Source organism: Brettanomyces nanus, chromosome 1 (assembly GCF_011074865.1).
Source record: "Brettanomyces nanus chromosome 1, complete sequence".
NCBI lineage: Eukaryota > Fungi > Ascomycota > Pichiomycetes > Pichiales > Pichiaceae > Brettanomyces > Brettanomyces nanus.
Window position 1 is genome coordinate 619,096 of NC_052374.1, and position 15,090 is coordinate 634,185.

At 40.9% G+C, this 15,090-nt stretch overlaps 9 protein-coding genes across 9 annotated transcripts; 5 read left to right on the forward strand and 4 right to left on the reverse strand.

The window, feature by feature from the left end:
* Positions 1-168: 168 nt before the first annotated feature.
* YPT32 (Rab GTPase ypt32) lies at positions 169-834 on the forward strand (the record flags this gene model as incomplete). Its single annotated transcript, XM_038920626.1, has 1 exon — positions 169-834. The coding sequence occupies one exon, from the start codon at positions 169-171 to the stop codon at positions 832-834; it is 666 nt and encodes a 221-aa protein (XP_038776554.1).
* Positions 835-915: 81 nt separating this feature from the next.
* FOA43_000294 (uncharacterized protein) lies at positions 916-1,356 on the reverse strand (the record flags this gene model as incomplete). The annotated part of the gene is made up of 1 exon (XM_038920627.1): positions 916-1,356. The coding sequence occupies one exon, from the start codon at positions 1,354-1,356 to the stop codon at positions 916-918; it is 441 nt and encodes a 146-aa protein (XP_038776555.1).
* Positions 1,357-1,910: 554 nt separating this feature from the next.
* FOA43_000295 (uncharacterized protein) lies at positions 1,911-3,788 on the forward strand (the record flags this gene model as incomplete). Its single annotated transcript, XM_038920628.1, has 1 exon — positions 1,911-3,788. The coding sequence occupies one exon, from the start codon at positions 1,911-1,913 to the stop codon at positions 3,786-3,788; it is 1,878 nt and encodes a 625-aa protein (XP_038776556.1).
* Positions 3,789-3,868: 80 nt separating this feature from the next.
* Positions 3,869-4,249, reverse strand: MRP17 (mitochondrial ribosomal small subunit component; the record flags this gene model as incomplete). Its single annotated transcript, XM_038920629.1, has 1 exon — positions 3,869-4,249. One exon carries the CDS (start codon positions 4,247-4,249, stop codon positions 3,869-3,871), a length of 381 nt encoding a protein of 126 aa, XP_038776557.1.
* Positions 4,250-4,421: 172 nt separating this feature from the next.
* Positions 4,422-5,108, reverse strand: FOA43_000297 (uncharacterized protein; the record flags this gene model as incomplete). The annotated part of the gene is made up of 1 exon (XM_038920630.1): positions 4,422-5,108. One exon carries the CDS (start codon positions 5,106-5,108, stop codon positions 4,422-4,424), a length of 687 nt encoding a protein of 228 aa, XP_038776558.1.
* Positions 5,109-6,046: 938 nt separating this feature from the next.
* Positions 6,047-8,134, forward strand: FOA43_000298 (uncharacterized protein; the record flags this gene model as incomplete). The annotated part of the gene is made up of 1 exon (XM_038920631.1): positions 6,047-8,134. One exon carries the CDS (start codon positions 6,047-6,049, stop codon positions 8,132-8,134), a length of 2,088 nt encoding a protein of 695 aa, XP_038776559.1.
* Positions 8,135-8,507: 373 nt separating this feature from the next.
* FOA43_000299 (uncharacterized protein) lies at positions 8,508-10,415 on the reverse strand (the record flags this gene model as incomplete). Its single annotated transcript, XM_038920632.1, has 1 exon — positions 8,508-10,415. The coding sequence occupies one exon, from the start codon at positions 10,413-10,415 to the stop codon at positions 8,508-8,510; it is 1,908 nt and encodes a 635-aa protein (XP_038776560.1).
* A 983-nt stretch (positions 10,416-11,398) lies between these two features.
* On the forward strand, positions 11,399-12,430 carry FOA43_000300 (uncharacterized protein; the record flags this gene model as incomplete). Its single annotated transcript, XM_038920633.1, has 1 exon — positions 11,399-12,430. The coding sequence occupies one exon, from the start codon at positions 11,399-11,401 to the stop codon at positions 12,428-12,430; it is 1,032 nt and encodes a 343-aa protein (XP_038776561.1).
* A 424-nt stretch (positions 12,431-12,854) lies between these two features.
* FOA43_000301 (uncharacterized protein) lies at positions 12,855-15,080 on the forward strand (the record flags this gene model as incomplete). The annotated part of the gene is made up of 1 exon (XM_038920634.1): positions 12,855-15,080. One exon carries the CDS (start codon positions 12,855-12,857, stop codon positions 15,078-15,080), a length of 2,226 nt encoding a protein of 741 aa, XP_038776562.1.
* Between the last annotated feature and the right edge of the window lie 10 nt (positions 15,081-15,090).

The following is a 15,090-nucleotide window of genomic DNA, read 5'->3' on the forward strand; positions in this document are numbered from 1 at the left end:
TTGCTACCGACATTTTCCCTCGTGCAAATCTTCGCGAATGTCCATCGCACATTTTCTCTTGTCTCAAACGATATAAAAGTTTGAGTGGACAACAACAGCTAAGCAGGCTAAATCAAACAGACTGAAACAAAAGGATAACGACTGTTGATAATTTGATTTTTATACACTATGTCTGATACAGCTGACGATTATTCATATGACTACGAATATCTTTTCAAAATCGTGTTGATTGGAGATTCAAGCGTTGGTAAGACAAATCTTTTGTCTCGTTTCACCAGAGATGAGTTCAATCCTGATTCTAGAGCCACTATTGGCGTTGAGTTTGCCACTAGAACGTTGGAGATTAATGGAAAGAGAATCAAGGCACAGATCTGGGATACTGCTGGACAAGAGAGGTACAGGGCCATTACTGCTGCCTATTATAGAGGAGCAGTTGGTGCATTGGTAGTGTACGATATCTCCAACTCTGATTCATATGAATCTGTTTCTAGGTGGTTGAAAGAGATGAAGGAGCATGCAGATGCTAACATAGTGATAGCGCTTGTGGGTAACAAGTCCGATTTGGAACATTTGAGAGCGGTTCCAACTGAGGAGGCCAAAAACTTCGCCGCTGAGCATAACTTGTTGTTTACTGAGGCCTCTGCTTTAAATGCAGACAACGTCGAGTTTACCTTTCATCAGTTGATAAAGAGCATATATGAGATGGTGTCGAAGAGGAAGTTCGACATGGACGGCGCTGAAGGTTCTGGCAACCGAGATTTGAACAGTAAGACAATCACTCTAACGCCTGCACCAAAGGATAAAAAGGTCTCTAAGAACTCCAACTGCTGCTGAGTATATTTTTAGGTTTATAATTGCTTGTAATGAGTTGCTTTCTTCATATTCATGTAAATTACACCTATTTACGTCGCCTATTTATTTCTCCACCAGCTTAAAGTCGATATCATCTTCATCGTCTTCGTTCTTTTCCTCAGATTTCTCACCCTTTCCTGATTCTGTTGCCAGTTTTGCACTAACTTTACTATAATCAACCACCTTACCTCTGGTCCTTCTGCCTGTAATAATGTTGGATGTATCAATTTCTGACAAATCATCCTCTTCATCGTCTTCCACAATTAACTTATCGTCAGCAACATCATCATCAGGATCTTCTTCCTCTGATTGCTCTTCAGGTTCATCCTCGGTGGGTAGATCTCTGTATTTACTACGATGATGTCTCTTTCTGTGCTTTTTCTTATTGTCTTCTTCGAGCTGTCTTTTCTTAAAAGATTCAACCTCTTTAGATTCTGTCAATTCCGGGGAAACTTCCTCGGTAGACTTCTCCCTACTTATATCCTTTTTTTCTTCGTCACTCATTTTGATTTGTAGGAAACCGTGTCTTGTCTGGAGTGCTCAATAGAACTATTTATTGATCTCTTTCTTGAGATCCTTTAACCAGGTGTACGGATGCACAGTATTTGCAAGCGCTCTCCCCATTTCCTCAAATCTCCTAAGGTGGTGTGTTTTTTTCTTTGATGCTCTCGCGAGATCGAAAAGTCAGGCATTTTTCGGTTATCAAATCTAACCATGATCTAAGAAACATCGAAGATGAATGTGTGATTTGAAACTTGAAATCATCCCAAAAAATCATTGCAGTATAGCATAAAATCTTGAGTTTGCTAATGTCTCGGAAACTATTCCTGTAGCACTTATTCACCTAGTATTATGCTTCCGTTAGGATCTGTTTCGACTTCTCAAATAGGAAAGTTTTCAGTAGATTACTGCTCTCCAGTTTCTACACGGAAAAAATATATATATATATAATATGTTTTGTACACGCTGATTTCTTTATGTCAACATAGAGGCTCTATCCTCCGAAATTGCATCATTACTATTCGCCACTCTTAAAGATTTCTCGCCATTGATACATAATGTCCACAGAAGTGTTACCATATACCGATCCGTTACTGGAGTTGTTAAAAGACCCCAATCTAAACAAAGAGAAAGAGAAAACACAAGAGTTGGTTGAATACATTGAAGAAATAAAAGACTCGAGCTTAAAATCATGGTGTATAGAATCTTTCGAGATTCTTCGAGACTTGGAGAAGATTGAGGTTAAACTCAACAATTGGGAGTTTCAGACGTTGGATTTCAATATATCGGTGGATTCTATCATGATGAACGAAAAGGACGTCAAAAGAAGAAAGTTTAATTTAGAGCTGGCTAAGCGTGTATCAAAGCATTGCTTGGATTTGCATAATCTTTTGGGAGATTTGAGTGTGGAGATAGATGAGTTGAGTTCTTTTTCTAAGAGATTGTCACCTATACAGAAGATTAGTGACCCAGGTACCATTCTCACAGAGCTCAACTTGAGGGTGATTCGACTACAGAACATTCTTACTGATCAAATCTCCATCCATTATTCAAGGGCAAGATTAGTCAATATGGGAATCAGTTTGGAAGATCTTGTACACAACAGCAGTAAAGAAGAAGAGTTCCCTTCCGAAAGCAGTGGTATCAATAATGCGACCGTCAAAAATTACAAACAGTTTGTTAATAATCTACTTCAGCAGTTGAACAAATGTGTCAGTACTAATGATACCATTGGGGCAATGGAATGTATTGCAATTGTTAATGATGTGGAAAAGATGTTCTTGACCATGAAAGCTCAACGACAAGAGGAAACACAGAGAAAGATTGAAGACAGAGAAAGGAAGCAGCGGCAGAAAGAAACAGACCAGTACGAGTTACAACGTGAGTTGACTCCACCTTCTTCTACAGGCGAAGAGGAAGAGAAGTTAAAGAATGAATCGCATAGAATGGAACCGGTTCTAGAGGAAAGTCCCGCTACGGAAGGGGAAGCATCTATAGACTCTGATACAGATTTAAACAAGGAAGACAGTGCGGAGATATCATTTAATGTGGATGAAAGACGAAAGAGGCGCCTGAACAACGACAAAATGTCGGTGAATCTAGAAGATTCTGTGTTACATAAGACTACACTTGCTGAAAAGCTTCCGTTCTTGATGTCAGCATTTGACGAAGCGAAAGCTGCTGAATTGGGATTGAAAGAAGTAGTGTCACATCAGTATGATGATACCAAAACTGTGAACAAAAAGAGTATCCCCTTGGTGAATAAGAAGGCAGCACATAAGTCATACTTAGAAGAGAAGGAAGAGGAGAACAGAGAGGAAGAAGGTGACTATCTTGATGAGGAAAGCTTGGAAGATTCCAATGAACCTACAATGAACATTCCATCATACTTACCACCATTGGGTAAGCCTTCTATATTGAACGCTTTCTTTCAGCCTAAAATTATGGATCCTATCTACATTTCAACATCTCAGCAAACGGAGGTTGAACAGAAGGCCGCTCAGGCTAAGCATTCACGATATATGAGAAGATTGACAGGATCGGCTGTGAAAGAAAAGCTTTTGAAATATCAACAGAATGAACAGCTTCGGGATCTTAGTCTTTCCACGGATAAATTGACGTCCATCGAAGTTGGCAGAGGCAGAGTGAAAGAAACTGTGAAGGAGATTGAGCAACAGTTACCTACAGGAGCTCTCCCGCCATCTCCAGTGAGGGCATCCGATTCACAGGGTAATACGATAGGCGTTACTACTTCGGGATCAGAGGGAGATGCGGACGTCGCTGAAGAATCTGTACCGACAGAAATAAAACCTATCAGAAGGGCATTGTTCATAGAATCACTACGGCCACAAACTCTCCGGTGGGGCCTAGGTAATCAGAATCAAGGAGAGAAACTCAGCGACAACAATATCAATATAGAGGACACAGTGGATTGATTAATAGACAAATATATATTAGAATTATACCGTATGTGGAGAAAAGTGTATTTACAAGTGAAGCCATGAAGAGACTATATTTACAGTCCTTCGTATCCCGTGTCTTTAAGTGCGGACATTACTCTGCTGACACTTGAACCGGGACTCATGTCCGTGGAATCGTCAACCTTGATCACATTAGCTCTGATAACCCGAGGATCATTTTTCAAAGATCTCAATATCTCTCTTTGTACAGCACTGGAAGAGTCAAACAGCATCAAAAAATGGGACCCTTGAAAATGCCTTTCATTGGCCTTTTTCATAATTTTGGGTAGCGGCTTTGCACCTAATGACACTATCTCTCTCACCACACCCTTATTTTGTATCACTAATTTACCGATAGTTGATGCAAGCTCCTTAGCCTCAGTATGAAGGGCAAGAGGATCAGATATACGAGCAATTGCCACGAGTTCGTAAAGCATTTCTGAACAGAAAGAGTAACACTAATAAGATAACTATGCTGGAGAACTTCCAATTTTTTTTCTTCACTCAACTTTATTAAAGACGCTTTAATCTACGCACCTGCATAAATAAGGCATAAATGCATTTATTGCAGAGGAGTTCAAGATACAAATAATGACGGTCAACCCATCGTCATCTCTTCAAGCTATCTAGCCTAGCCTGAAGATCATCATCTGCACTGCCACCATCGGCCCCAACAAGTTGGGGTTTATTTTGAATAGCTTCAGTACTCTTTGACTCGATGCCCCCTTCAGGAACGGCTGATTCTCCTAATTTATCGTGCAACCCAACACCCACTTCATCCAAGACTTGGTTCACCACCTCGTCAACTTCTTCTTCATCATCTTCTTCTAATTCGTCATCCATCATGTCATCCATGACATCATCCACCATTTCCTGCTTTTGGTCCATGACATCCATCGACTTCTGGAATTCCTGGGTGATTCTACCCAACTGATTCAGATTGAGGTTTCCATTTAAACCGCTCAATATCCTTGTAGCACTTTTCATAGAAGTGGTCATCTGTGTAGAAGACCTCATCGTCTGTAACCTCAACGAAATAGCCTGTATTTGTGTCTTCATTCTATCAAACTTCACCATCTGCTTCCTTGTACGTATCAAATCCTTGGCCTGAACCTTCACGGTTGCTACCTGACCAACCTTGGCGTTTTTCTTGATATCCCGTATAAGCTGTTTCTCTTGTTGTTGTAATTTCATTTTCTCACGCTCCAATTCTCTTTGCGTTTTCTCCAACTGACGCTGATTCCTCCTCATTTGCTCTTGGGGAGTTAATCTTTTCCCAAAAATCCATTGAAACATTGTGATGGCCTTTAAATATGCTTGATGATGAATTGGATTGTGACACTCTATTTTCTTAGGAACACGACCGTCTGCTTCCTATTCACTGCTTATCCATTTTCTCAGATAAGCACTTTTTATTTTTTATGTTCCACAGGCTTTTTTTATGCCTCTAATTAATTTTCCTGTTCTTTTTATCTTAGGGGGCGTCCACAAGATTCCATGAGTCCCCACAGCCTGTAAAATTCCTGGCCAACCCCCTCCGGCCTCGCTTGGCAGGGACCGGATGAATAGGGGCACCGAATGGCTACCGCGCACATTATTTCTTGCCGCACATCTCTCTCGCAGTAAATCTACTTTAGGCTCAGAAGAAGGGTTTCAATCATTTAAATCAGTTAATTGTCTGGACTGCTTACGAGGGGATTAATTGGCATTAAATTTTCCGATGACTTTAAATCAAGTCCCCCCCCACCATTTTTCTTTTAACCCCCTATTACCTTGTTCTCTATTGATTTGGTATCTTTCCTTTAACTGTCATTCTATTAACCTTTGTTATTTTCTGAAATCTTCGTCTTGCTTGTTTTTCCCTTGCTGTTTTCTCCTAACGGCTGCTCGTCTACTCGCCTGCGTCGCTCTGCAAAGAAAAAAAAAATAATACAGCAAATCTTAGTCCGCCCTGTCAAAACGGTCAGAGAGCATAAATTTCCACAGATTTATCAGCTACTTTTATTTCATAGAGATCTACATCTGTTTGCATTTGCTCAGAGCACTTGTTGCTTCTTTGTTGATTTTTCTTACCGCATTACTTCATGGTGTCTCTATTGAAGACGCGTAAGCACTCCACGGCTTCCGAGGAACCACCCAAAATGGGCATATTCCAAAGAATCAGAAGCAAAACACGCAGCAAAATACATGACTCCGTCCGCGACAAGTCTGCATCTGCCAGGATTTCTCGCACTATGCCGCAGAGGGCTGACACTTCAAAGGTAAATGGATCTAAGCATGATAATACAGCATCTACCAGTTCTTTACATCCAGAGATTCCTGCTCCCAGGCCACTTGGTGAGGCCGCCGACTCAACTCCTCCTCACACAAGTTCTCCAGCTACTTCCTTGAATTACAAAGCCATGACTGAAGTACACAGCAAATTGAGTATTAATACATCTTTACAGCGTGAGAGAGCTTCGACCCTTTCAACACGTTTATCATCTTCAAGTCCTAGACTGGGCCTTCCTTCAATCAACGACTACAAACCTAGAAATCATAACAAGATGACTTATAACCCTTATGGACTTAGTGCTTTAGGCACTAACAGTCCGTCAAGGGTTAGTACGTCCTCTTCTATTCGAAATTCAAACCATGGTGGTGTGTTTGATTCTTCGGACGACGACTCAAATGTCGTCCCATATCCAGTCGACCTCCCCAACGATCACCTACCTCCAGAACTTAAAGAGGACCATCAAAACTTGTTTGATGACTACCAATTTCTTGAAGACAAATCCAATATTGGTACCGGTGCTTCTGCCTTTGTGAAAAAAGTCAGCAGAATAGGCCATCCACGCGATCTATATGCATTAAAGAAGTTTGTTCTGTTCAAAGGTGAAAAATCAGAAGACTTTTACAGACGTGCCTCCAGGGAATACATCATTCACCACAATTTGAATGCCGGACTGCACATTGCAACTTGCCATAGTTTGGTTAAGATTTCTCATCAAAGAAGCCTGACCCGTGGCTGGGGATTAATTTTAGAGCTTTGCAAGGCTGATCTTTTTGATATTGTTTCGAGAAACTCCTTCAATCATGTATCATCTTCAGAAAAAATGTGTCTCTTTAAACAAGTTGCATATGGAATCAAGTATATGCACGAGTGTGACGTTGTTCATCGGGATATGAAGCCTGAAAATATTCTCCTCACAGCGGATGGTGTCGTGAAGATTACTGATTTTGGCGTCGCTGAGTACGGCCATGAAATCCCTGGCGATTTCAGTTCGCCGGTTGCAATGAGCACACAACTAGTTGGATCCCCGCCGTATCAACCTCCAGAAGTAGAGGCGTTGAAAGGCGTTCCTAACGATAAGCGTGTCCCGTATGACCCATTTAGGATGGATTGTTGGTCATTGGGACTGATATTATTTGTGCTATTTTACGGAAACGTTCCATTTGACGATTGTAGCAAGCAATCCGCATCCTTCCGTGACTATGAGCATTCGGTCAAAGAATACAGTACTAGAATTAATCCTGACTTCAAGAAAACCAGCATAAAAGGGCCTGGAATGGAGTACAGATTTGCCCGCAAGTTCATGGACATTGGTATTGCTCGTATCGCCTGGCGCCTTGGCGATCCCGACCCAGAAACTCGTTATACCTTATTTGATCTTTTCTCGGATCGCGTCTTTCAGCAGGCTGAACTGTGTATTCATGAGAACGATCATGCTTGCAGTTTCTGCCATCGCCCAGAATGCAGAGATGAAGCGTTTAAATATGCTTACGGCTCTGATATAAATACCAGCAGTTTACAAGTTCGTTCAGTTTCTTCCTCATCTTCAATCAGCACTCATATTGGCCGCTCAAGAGGAAATACAAATGCCTCATTACCATTACCATCTGCGGCATCTACGGCTGATATGGGGAAGGTTAGATCGATGATCGACATTGCCGTTGAGGCAAAGCATTCGGAATTGGTCAAATCCGTTGTTCCCCCTCCGAAGCTCGATGAAGCTGACGAGGAAATTGACAATGATGAGTCAGAACTGGGAGAGCATAAACAAGACGAACAGGAATCGGATGAAAAAGAAGATTCATCGCAGGAACAGCTACTGCTGGGAAAAATATTACAGATCGATTCGGAATCGACACAATCATCTACCAGAGGTTTAGCATCATATGGACTAGCAGTCTTTCCGGAGCTGCTCGACAATCTCTGCACTTCTGACGGCCTGAAGAAAATTGTTTTGGAAGATGGTCCATTAAAGCTTGTTCCTTCGGATGTGATTAGAAAGTGCGGACAATGTAGAGTCAAGTCTCACAATCATATGCCAAAATGGTAGATAGATAGAGGAGCAATAAACACGGATTCCGCAGTTATCACCAGGAAATTTAATAAATTCATTCATAGTGCACACTTACACACTTATACGGGTATGTATATATGTTCTTATATTAAAATTGTAGAAAATGAACTGATGTTGAATAAACATACAAAAGAAAGCACTAGATAAAATAATAGTTATCTCATTTCAAGTCGTAAGGAAAACCGTCCTATGACACTCGAAGTCATATGGATATAATGTTAATAAAAGGAAAGAAAAAACAAGAATGATGTTAAAAAAGAACGGAAAAACGAAATTTAGTAAAGGTCGCAAGAAGCAGCGTGCTCCATTTATATGCACACCAAACAAACATATAGGCAAAAGGCAAGATTCAATCACGCTTAATACGGGATGGTTTTAAAAGTTCGAACGAGCACATCAATTTTTTGTTCACATTCATAACAGCACCCCAGTTATCAAACTCTCCACAATAATTTGGTGCTGAGAAAACAGTAACTAACTTCCTCTTTGCAAAAAACTCATAGCCTTGTTCCACTACCATGTGACCCCGCGCCACTAGATCCAAATCGAAACGTTGGCAAAAACGATTAACGACTCTTCTGCTAAAGCAATAAGAAACGCCTCTATCATTTTCAGTCCAGTCTCCTATATGATGACTATTCAAAAAGTGTTGGGAAGAGTGTGGTAACGATGAATCTGTAGGGGAAGGGGAATATAAGGGAAGACTAGAAAGAGATGAAGAACTTGCGCCAGAATTGAGTGACTTTTCGGAGCGAGAGGATAAGTATTCCTCTGTGGCACCTGATACCTGGGGATCAGACCATAAAAGATCGGAAAGTAGTCCTTCCTCTGGAATATCCGTAGGTCTTTGAATCTTCTTGATTTGATTCAAGTCAGTCAACTGAGGGGATAATCCACCATGAACACAGAAGATCCTACCCGCAATTGTCGCCGCAACCGGCAGAGTATTGAAAACATCGACAAGCATCTTCCAACTCTTCAGACTAGATCTTCTCTTACACTCGTCGTAAAATCCATACATTCTAGTGATGCCTGCGCTTTCATGATTACCTCTTAACATGAAGAAGTTCTCGGGAAACTTAATTTTCAAGCACAGAAGAAGAATGATAGTCTCCAAGGATTGCTTACCTCTATCAACATAATCACCCAGAAACAAGTAATTAGCATTTGGGGGGAAACCGCATAGCTTGAAGATTCTTAAGAGGTCATGAAATTGCCCATGTATATCACCGGCAATCTTTACTGGAGCAGCTAACTCTAACATCATCGGCTGACTCATAAAGATGTCTCTGGTCTTGGCACAGATAAATCTAATCTCATCTACAGAAATTATAAATTTCTTAGAAGCCCTTTTAGAAAGGCCGGCTTCCACAAGTCTTTCAATGATTGAGTCTACATTAGCAAAATGCTTCTTACCATGACGACTCGAATGTTTAGACGTGACCGGTGAAGCAAGTACACTTACTTCCTTCCTTTGACCTTTGTCAAGACAGGAAACAACATGTTTTGCTGCATCGGCCGTCAGTAGTTCCTTGAAGCTTTTTACCCTTTCAGATATCTCTTCATGATGATGCCCCGTTGGTTTGCTAAAGATAGGCGATTTGAGATCCTCCTGGTGAAACACAGCCTTCTGTGGACTATTCAAAGCTAGAACAGAATGCTCTTTGATAGGATACAGTGACTTATCCCTGGAGGAAGGAGGAGTGGTCCCCGAAGAACCTGACGACACAGAGTTCGAAGTGAAACACGAGTCCAGGTTGCTTTCAAAGGAATTCGACAGTGAACCAACTGTAGCATCAGTTACAGTCATCTGAAGCACCGATGCCTTTAAAGGCACATCGGAAAGAGATGAGGAGTACGAAGAAGAGGAAGAGGAGGCAGTGGAAGTTGACGAAGATGATATGCTTACTGATAAAGAGTTATCAGCATCAGCCTTGGATAATCCCAAATGGAACTGGGAAGCCTTATCATCATCGTGGTCGCTCTCGTGGTTCCTCTTACTCACTTTGGCCTGTTTGTTCTTCTTGTTATCGTTGTTGCTTTTAAGGTTGAAGTTGGTATTTGCATTGTCGTTAGTGTTGTTGTTATCGTATTCGTTACCATTCATGGTAACCTGATCGTACACACCGGTACGATCATTATTAGTATATTGAAAATTCCGTCGCGCCGACGGCGACGGGTCAGGATCGTCGTTGCCGCCAGAAGCTACGGCAGAAGAGGAGCCAGATGATTCATCTTTACTCGATGTATTTCCCATGCTTTGGAGGAGCGGACACAAAGAGGAAAAAAGAATATGCTAACGGATCTCGAGCTTTGTATCTCTATGTTATGAGGATTCAGATAGTATAAAAAGTTAAGCTCCACGGAAAAAATAAGCTCTTATTTCCTAAGCCTTTCTTTATGAGTATTAGTACTTTTTGTTATCTCTGAGCCTGCGCTTAAGATATTGAGTCGAGGATATGAACTCTAGTTCAAGGAGGTTTGCCTTTAATAGAACGGTAAGAATAGAAAAAAAATGGATAAAGACCAAAATGGACGAAATACAAAAGGACAAAAAATAGGCGGAAATGCTGCATTCGAAGTCATCCATTTTTTTTGTTGAAGTAATTTTTCTCTCACTTTTTGGGTTTTTTCCCGAACAATATCTGACGGTATTGTGGCTGATGTGGGGGAAGAAGGAGGATGATTGGCGGTAATTCCTTTTCAGGTACGGCAGCAGGAGAGGGGGGTGGGGAAGAGCAATAATTTTGGGTCAGCGAAATAGACATTGTATATCTGGCCGAATGAATATGTGCTCTTCAATACTAATATTACATCTACATATTGATCATATCTAGGAATAGGGAGTAGCATGGATCGTAGAACTGTCGTGCAATGCTTCGGTCTTCAGTACCTCGCGCAATGCTTGAAAGTTGAATAATTTCTGATTAGAAAGTGTAACAGCCCTGATCAGATCAATGGATCAAGGCTGTATTCTTGATATACGAATCTAGTCGATTGTGCTCTCAAATGCGCTTTTGCTGAAAAGCAAGAAAAATGATTAGCTTCAAGTGCCAATGGAGAATATATCTTTGTCCGTCATTGATCACTGTGCTCAGCCACGTTTATGCATCTGTACACCAGCGAACCTACTCACTCGCTTAATAAAAAGCCGAATCGGTGTTGGGCGAGTCATAACGCGGCTTCTGTCTGGAGTGATTTTGCTTAGAGCTTTGTTTTCACTCCATCAAGTTTCCAGTGATGTCTAGTTTAGGAGAATTTGATACCACAAGCTTCAAAAATTCGACCTTTAGGTTAGATAGGCCCTCGGCATATTTGGTCAACAAAGCTCGCAGAGATGAAGCTAATGGATATTCTAACTTGAAGAAGTCGATGGAGTCAGCAACAGTATACATAGGGAAATTGTCGTTTACTACAACGGAAGAGCAATTGTTTGAATTATTCAGTGACTGTGGTACAATCAAGCAGATAATAATGGGATTGGATAAGAATAAATTGACACCTACAGGTTTCTGCTTCATCATATTCCAGAAAGCAAATAGCGCACTCAATGCAGTGAAATTTTTGAACAAGTCCAAGATTAATGGTAAGCCGATGGATATTGATCTTGATCCTGGTTTTGAGGAGGGTCGTCAATTTGGAAGGGGTCTTGATGGAGGTCAGAAACAGCACGTTCTTCAAAGAAGACGGCTCAAGAGAAGATACAGAGAGAGATACGATGACCGGGGCAGTCGTGGTGATCGAGGTGATAGGGATAACCGTGGTAACTGGGGCAGCCGAGGTAACCGTGGTGATTTCGGAGATAGAGGCGATCGAGGAGGGGACCGTAATCGTGGATACAGACAGAGTTACAGAGGTGGGCCTAGACGTGGATATCGTGCTGAGAGAGGTGATAGAGATAACTACCACGGAGATCGTGAGCGCAGATATAATGACGGTCTGCAGTATAATCGCAGGCCGCAGAATATCGATAGTCATCAGTACAACGACAGACCTCAATATGATAGTTTTACGTCTCGCGAGCCTGAGCAGGATTTCAGATATGCATCAACACGGGAGAGAGAGTTTCAGCACGAAACATATGTACCGCCAGATGCTGATCATAGAGAGCATACTGAGCAGGGAAGTGGTTTCGCTGGTGCTACTGGTTCTACTAGGGTTACTGGTGCTCCTGGTGATAAGGATGAATATGTTCCGGACGACGGTCGTTCCGACTTTCACGGAGATAATGATAAAGAAACCCAGGAGCTTCCACCCCACCTTCAACACTAAACTATCCAATGGACAGCACTTTTGTATACTTAGTACAATCAATCAATATCTAAAGCCAATCCCTAATTTGTACATCCTTAAAATTTTTTCTTCTACTTTGAGGCTAATGGAAAAAAATAATGATGAAGAAAAACTGACACGGCAAGCCACACTTAACAAAATAAACTCCTCTGTCATCTTCTTAGACTTGTTGATACCCCAACTACGTGAAACCAAAAGTATCACAGTTCAGCAGCATCTCAAGTGGAACTTGGAAACTCTATATTTTTTGATCTCTTTTTATTCCTGTGTGTCTCTCACGTTATAAAATACCTCAAATCTAGTATTACGCATAGCACACACCTAGTGAATGTGTCTTGTTGTTGATTACCTTTATTAAAAGAAAGCTTTTTCTACCTTGTTGTAAACCAAAATTCAAAGCATTATGTCGTCATCAGTGCCGACCGAAGAACATTTGAATGCACAAACCCATCAGATTGAAGAGGCTACCAAGTTGGCCTTCGATGATAGCAAATATTTTGATCAAGTGTTGGATACTATTGCCACCATCAGTATATCACAACCAATTGACAATTACATTATCCAATCGCATTGTCTCGAGTTTGTTTACCAAGCATACTACTTGAGAAAGATTCAATCTTTCGAACTTCGATGCAATAATTCTACAAAGATTATTGACATGTTATCAAGACTGATTATGGTGGAAGAGAGTGACCAAGTTCACAATAGGCTGCCAAAATATAAGATTACTGAAAGATGTATTGAAATATTGTCAAGCACTTATGACTTGATGTTCTACCGATTTATTGATCATCCTGATAAACCTCTATGGGCTACTTTGTGCAAGACTAGAGACTTTGTGGTCTCCCAATGGCCAAGTGCTTACCCTTTACTATCATATAACCGAGATGCTGATTGGTACAGATCTATCAGCTGCAAAAATGCTACAATTAGACTCATTGGAAAAGTGATAGCAACACATCTTCCTCCTGCATCTTCCTCTAGAGATAAGAAAGTTAAAGATATGAACGACATTTCCATAGCTCTGGTAGATAAAGATCATCCATTTCTTTACAATTCTAACATTGGCTCTCAGGGACAGGCATTGCTTGATAGGTTATTTTCTACTGTGAATGATGATATACTCATTCCTACGGCTGTGTTTTCGGCCGTTGTCTCTGTGCTTATGACGTTATTTAGATTGAGACCCAATGTTGTTTCTAGTAAATTTCTTAGCTTTATCCTTGGCTATGAGGCGCAACTTAAACGAGATCCCAAGTTTGAAGCTGACAAATTGAAATTGAGAATGAATAGGCGATTCAATGATCGGCTCGACAAAATTATCATTTCTCTGCTACTTAATAGGGGTTTCATCAATAAGGATCCAAGCTTGAAGGCACGTTTTGAGAATAAGCTAAGATATTTAGTAGATAAAACTGCTGAATTGAGAAAGAAAAGTATTCTAGAAGATAGTGAAGATGACGAGGATGAGGATGAAGTGCAGAGGCTTCGTAAAAGAAGAAAATTGGCTGATAAAGATAATAAGATGCATGAACCTATTGATTTCTACAACGAATGCCGGATAGCTCGTGCGAATGATTATAAGTCTATTTACTCATTGCTCAAACCTGGAGATGCACTTGAGAACTTTGATATGTCCACCATATCTCCTGACATGCTTTCTAAGATGGTAATTGCGGCATTATCTAAAGTTGATATTCAGAAATTGGCGAAAGGCTTAGGGTTGGCTTCCGATAGGTACATAGAGATCATGACCCGTGATGATTATATGTTCGCGGGAAATGCGGATTTGGGCGATGAGAATGAAGGTGATGATACTTACGATCCTTCAGCAGTCGTTAAATCAGAATCCAAGATCCCTTCTGATGATGATGATGAAGATGATGTATTTTCGGAGGAAGATGTTTACTCCGTCCCATTGCCAAAAACTCTTGACATCAACCAAAAAAAGGTACAGATCAAAAGTATCATCGATAACTTTATCAGGCTTGCCTCTCAGAATGTTGATGATAATACCGATGAGCCGATTTCTGGAAATAATCTTAGTAAGGTCGCAATTTCAAAATGGAAAAGTGATTCTTGGATAAAGATTCTTTCCAGACTGGCTACCAGAGGTACTATTTTGAACGAAGAAATTTCCAATTATATTAGGGAGGCCATCTTTGAGTATTTTCAAGTTGATATAAAGGATGGGCTTACCGGTGTTATAGAGTGGCTCAATGAAGAGTATTACAACGAGAGTATTAAATCGGAAGATGCGGGTAATGAAGAAACTCATACAACATATACACACTATACCGGCAAAGTCTTGGATACCTTGATTCCATTTTTGGATCCCTCTGATAGAAAAGTTTTCATCCGGTTGCTCAGTGAGTTGCCATACCTAAGTAAAGAGATGATCCTAAAGATAAGGTCAGTTTGCGCGGACCCTGCAAGATCAAAGCTTGGCTTCCAGTCGGTGCTTTATCTCATGATGTTTCGTCCTCCTCTGTTTCAAGGTTGTATTGACTTGTTGAAGGAAATGTATGTGGAGGCAGATAATAAGAACAATGAACAATTGAAAAACTCATGTTTGAAGTATCTAAAGAAGTATGCGCCGAAGGAGATTCCTGCTACGGATGGCAGCTAATTTATGTAAA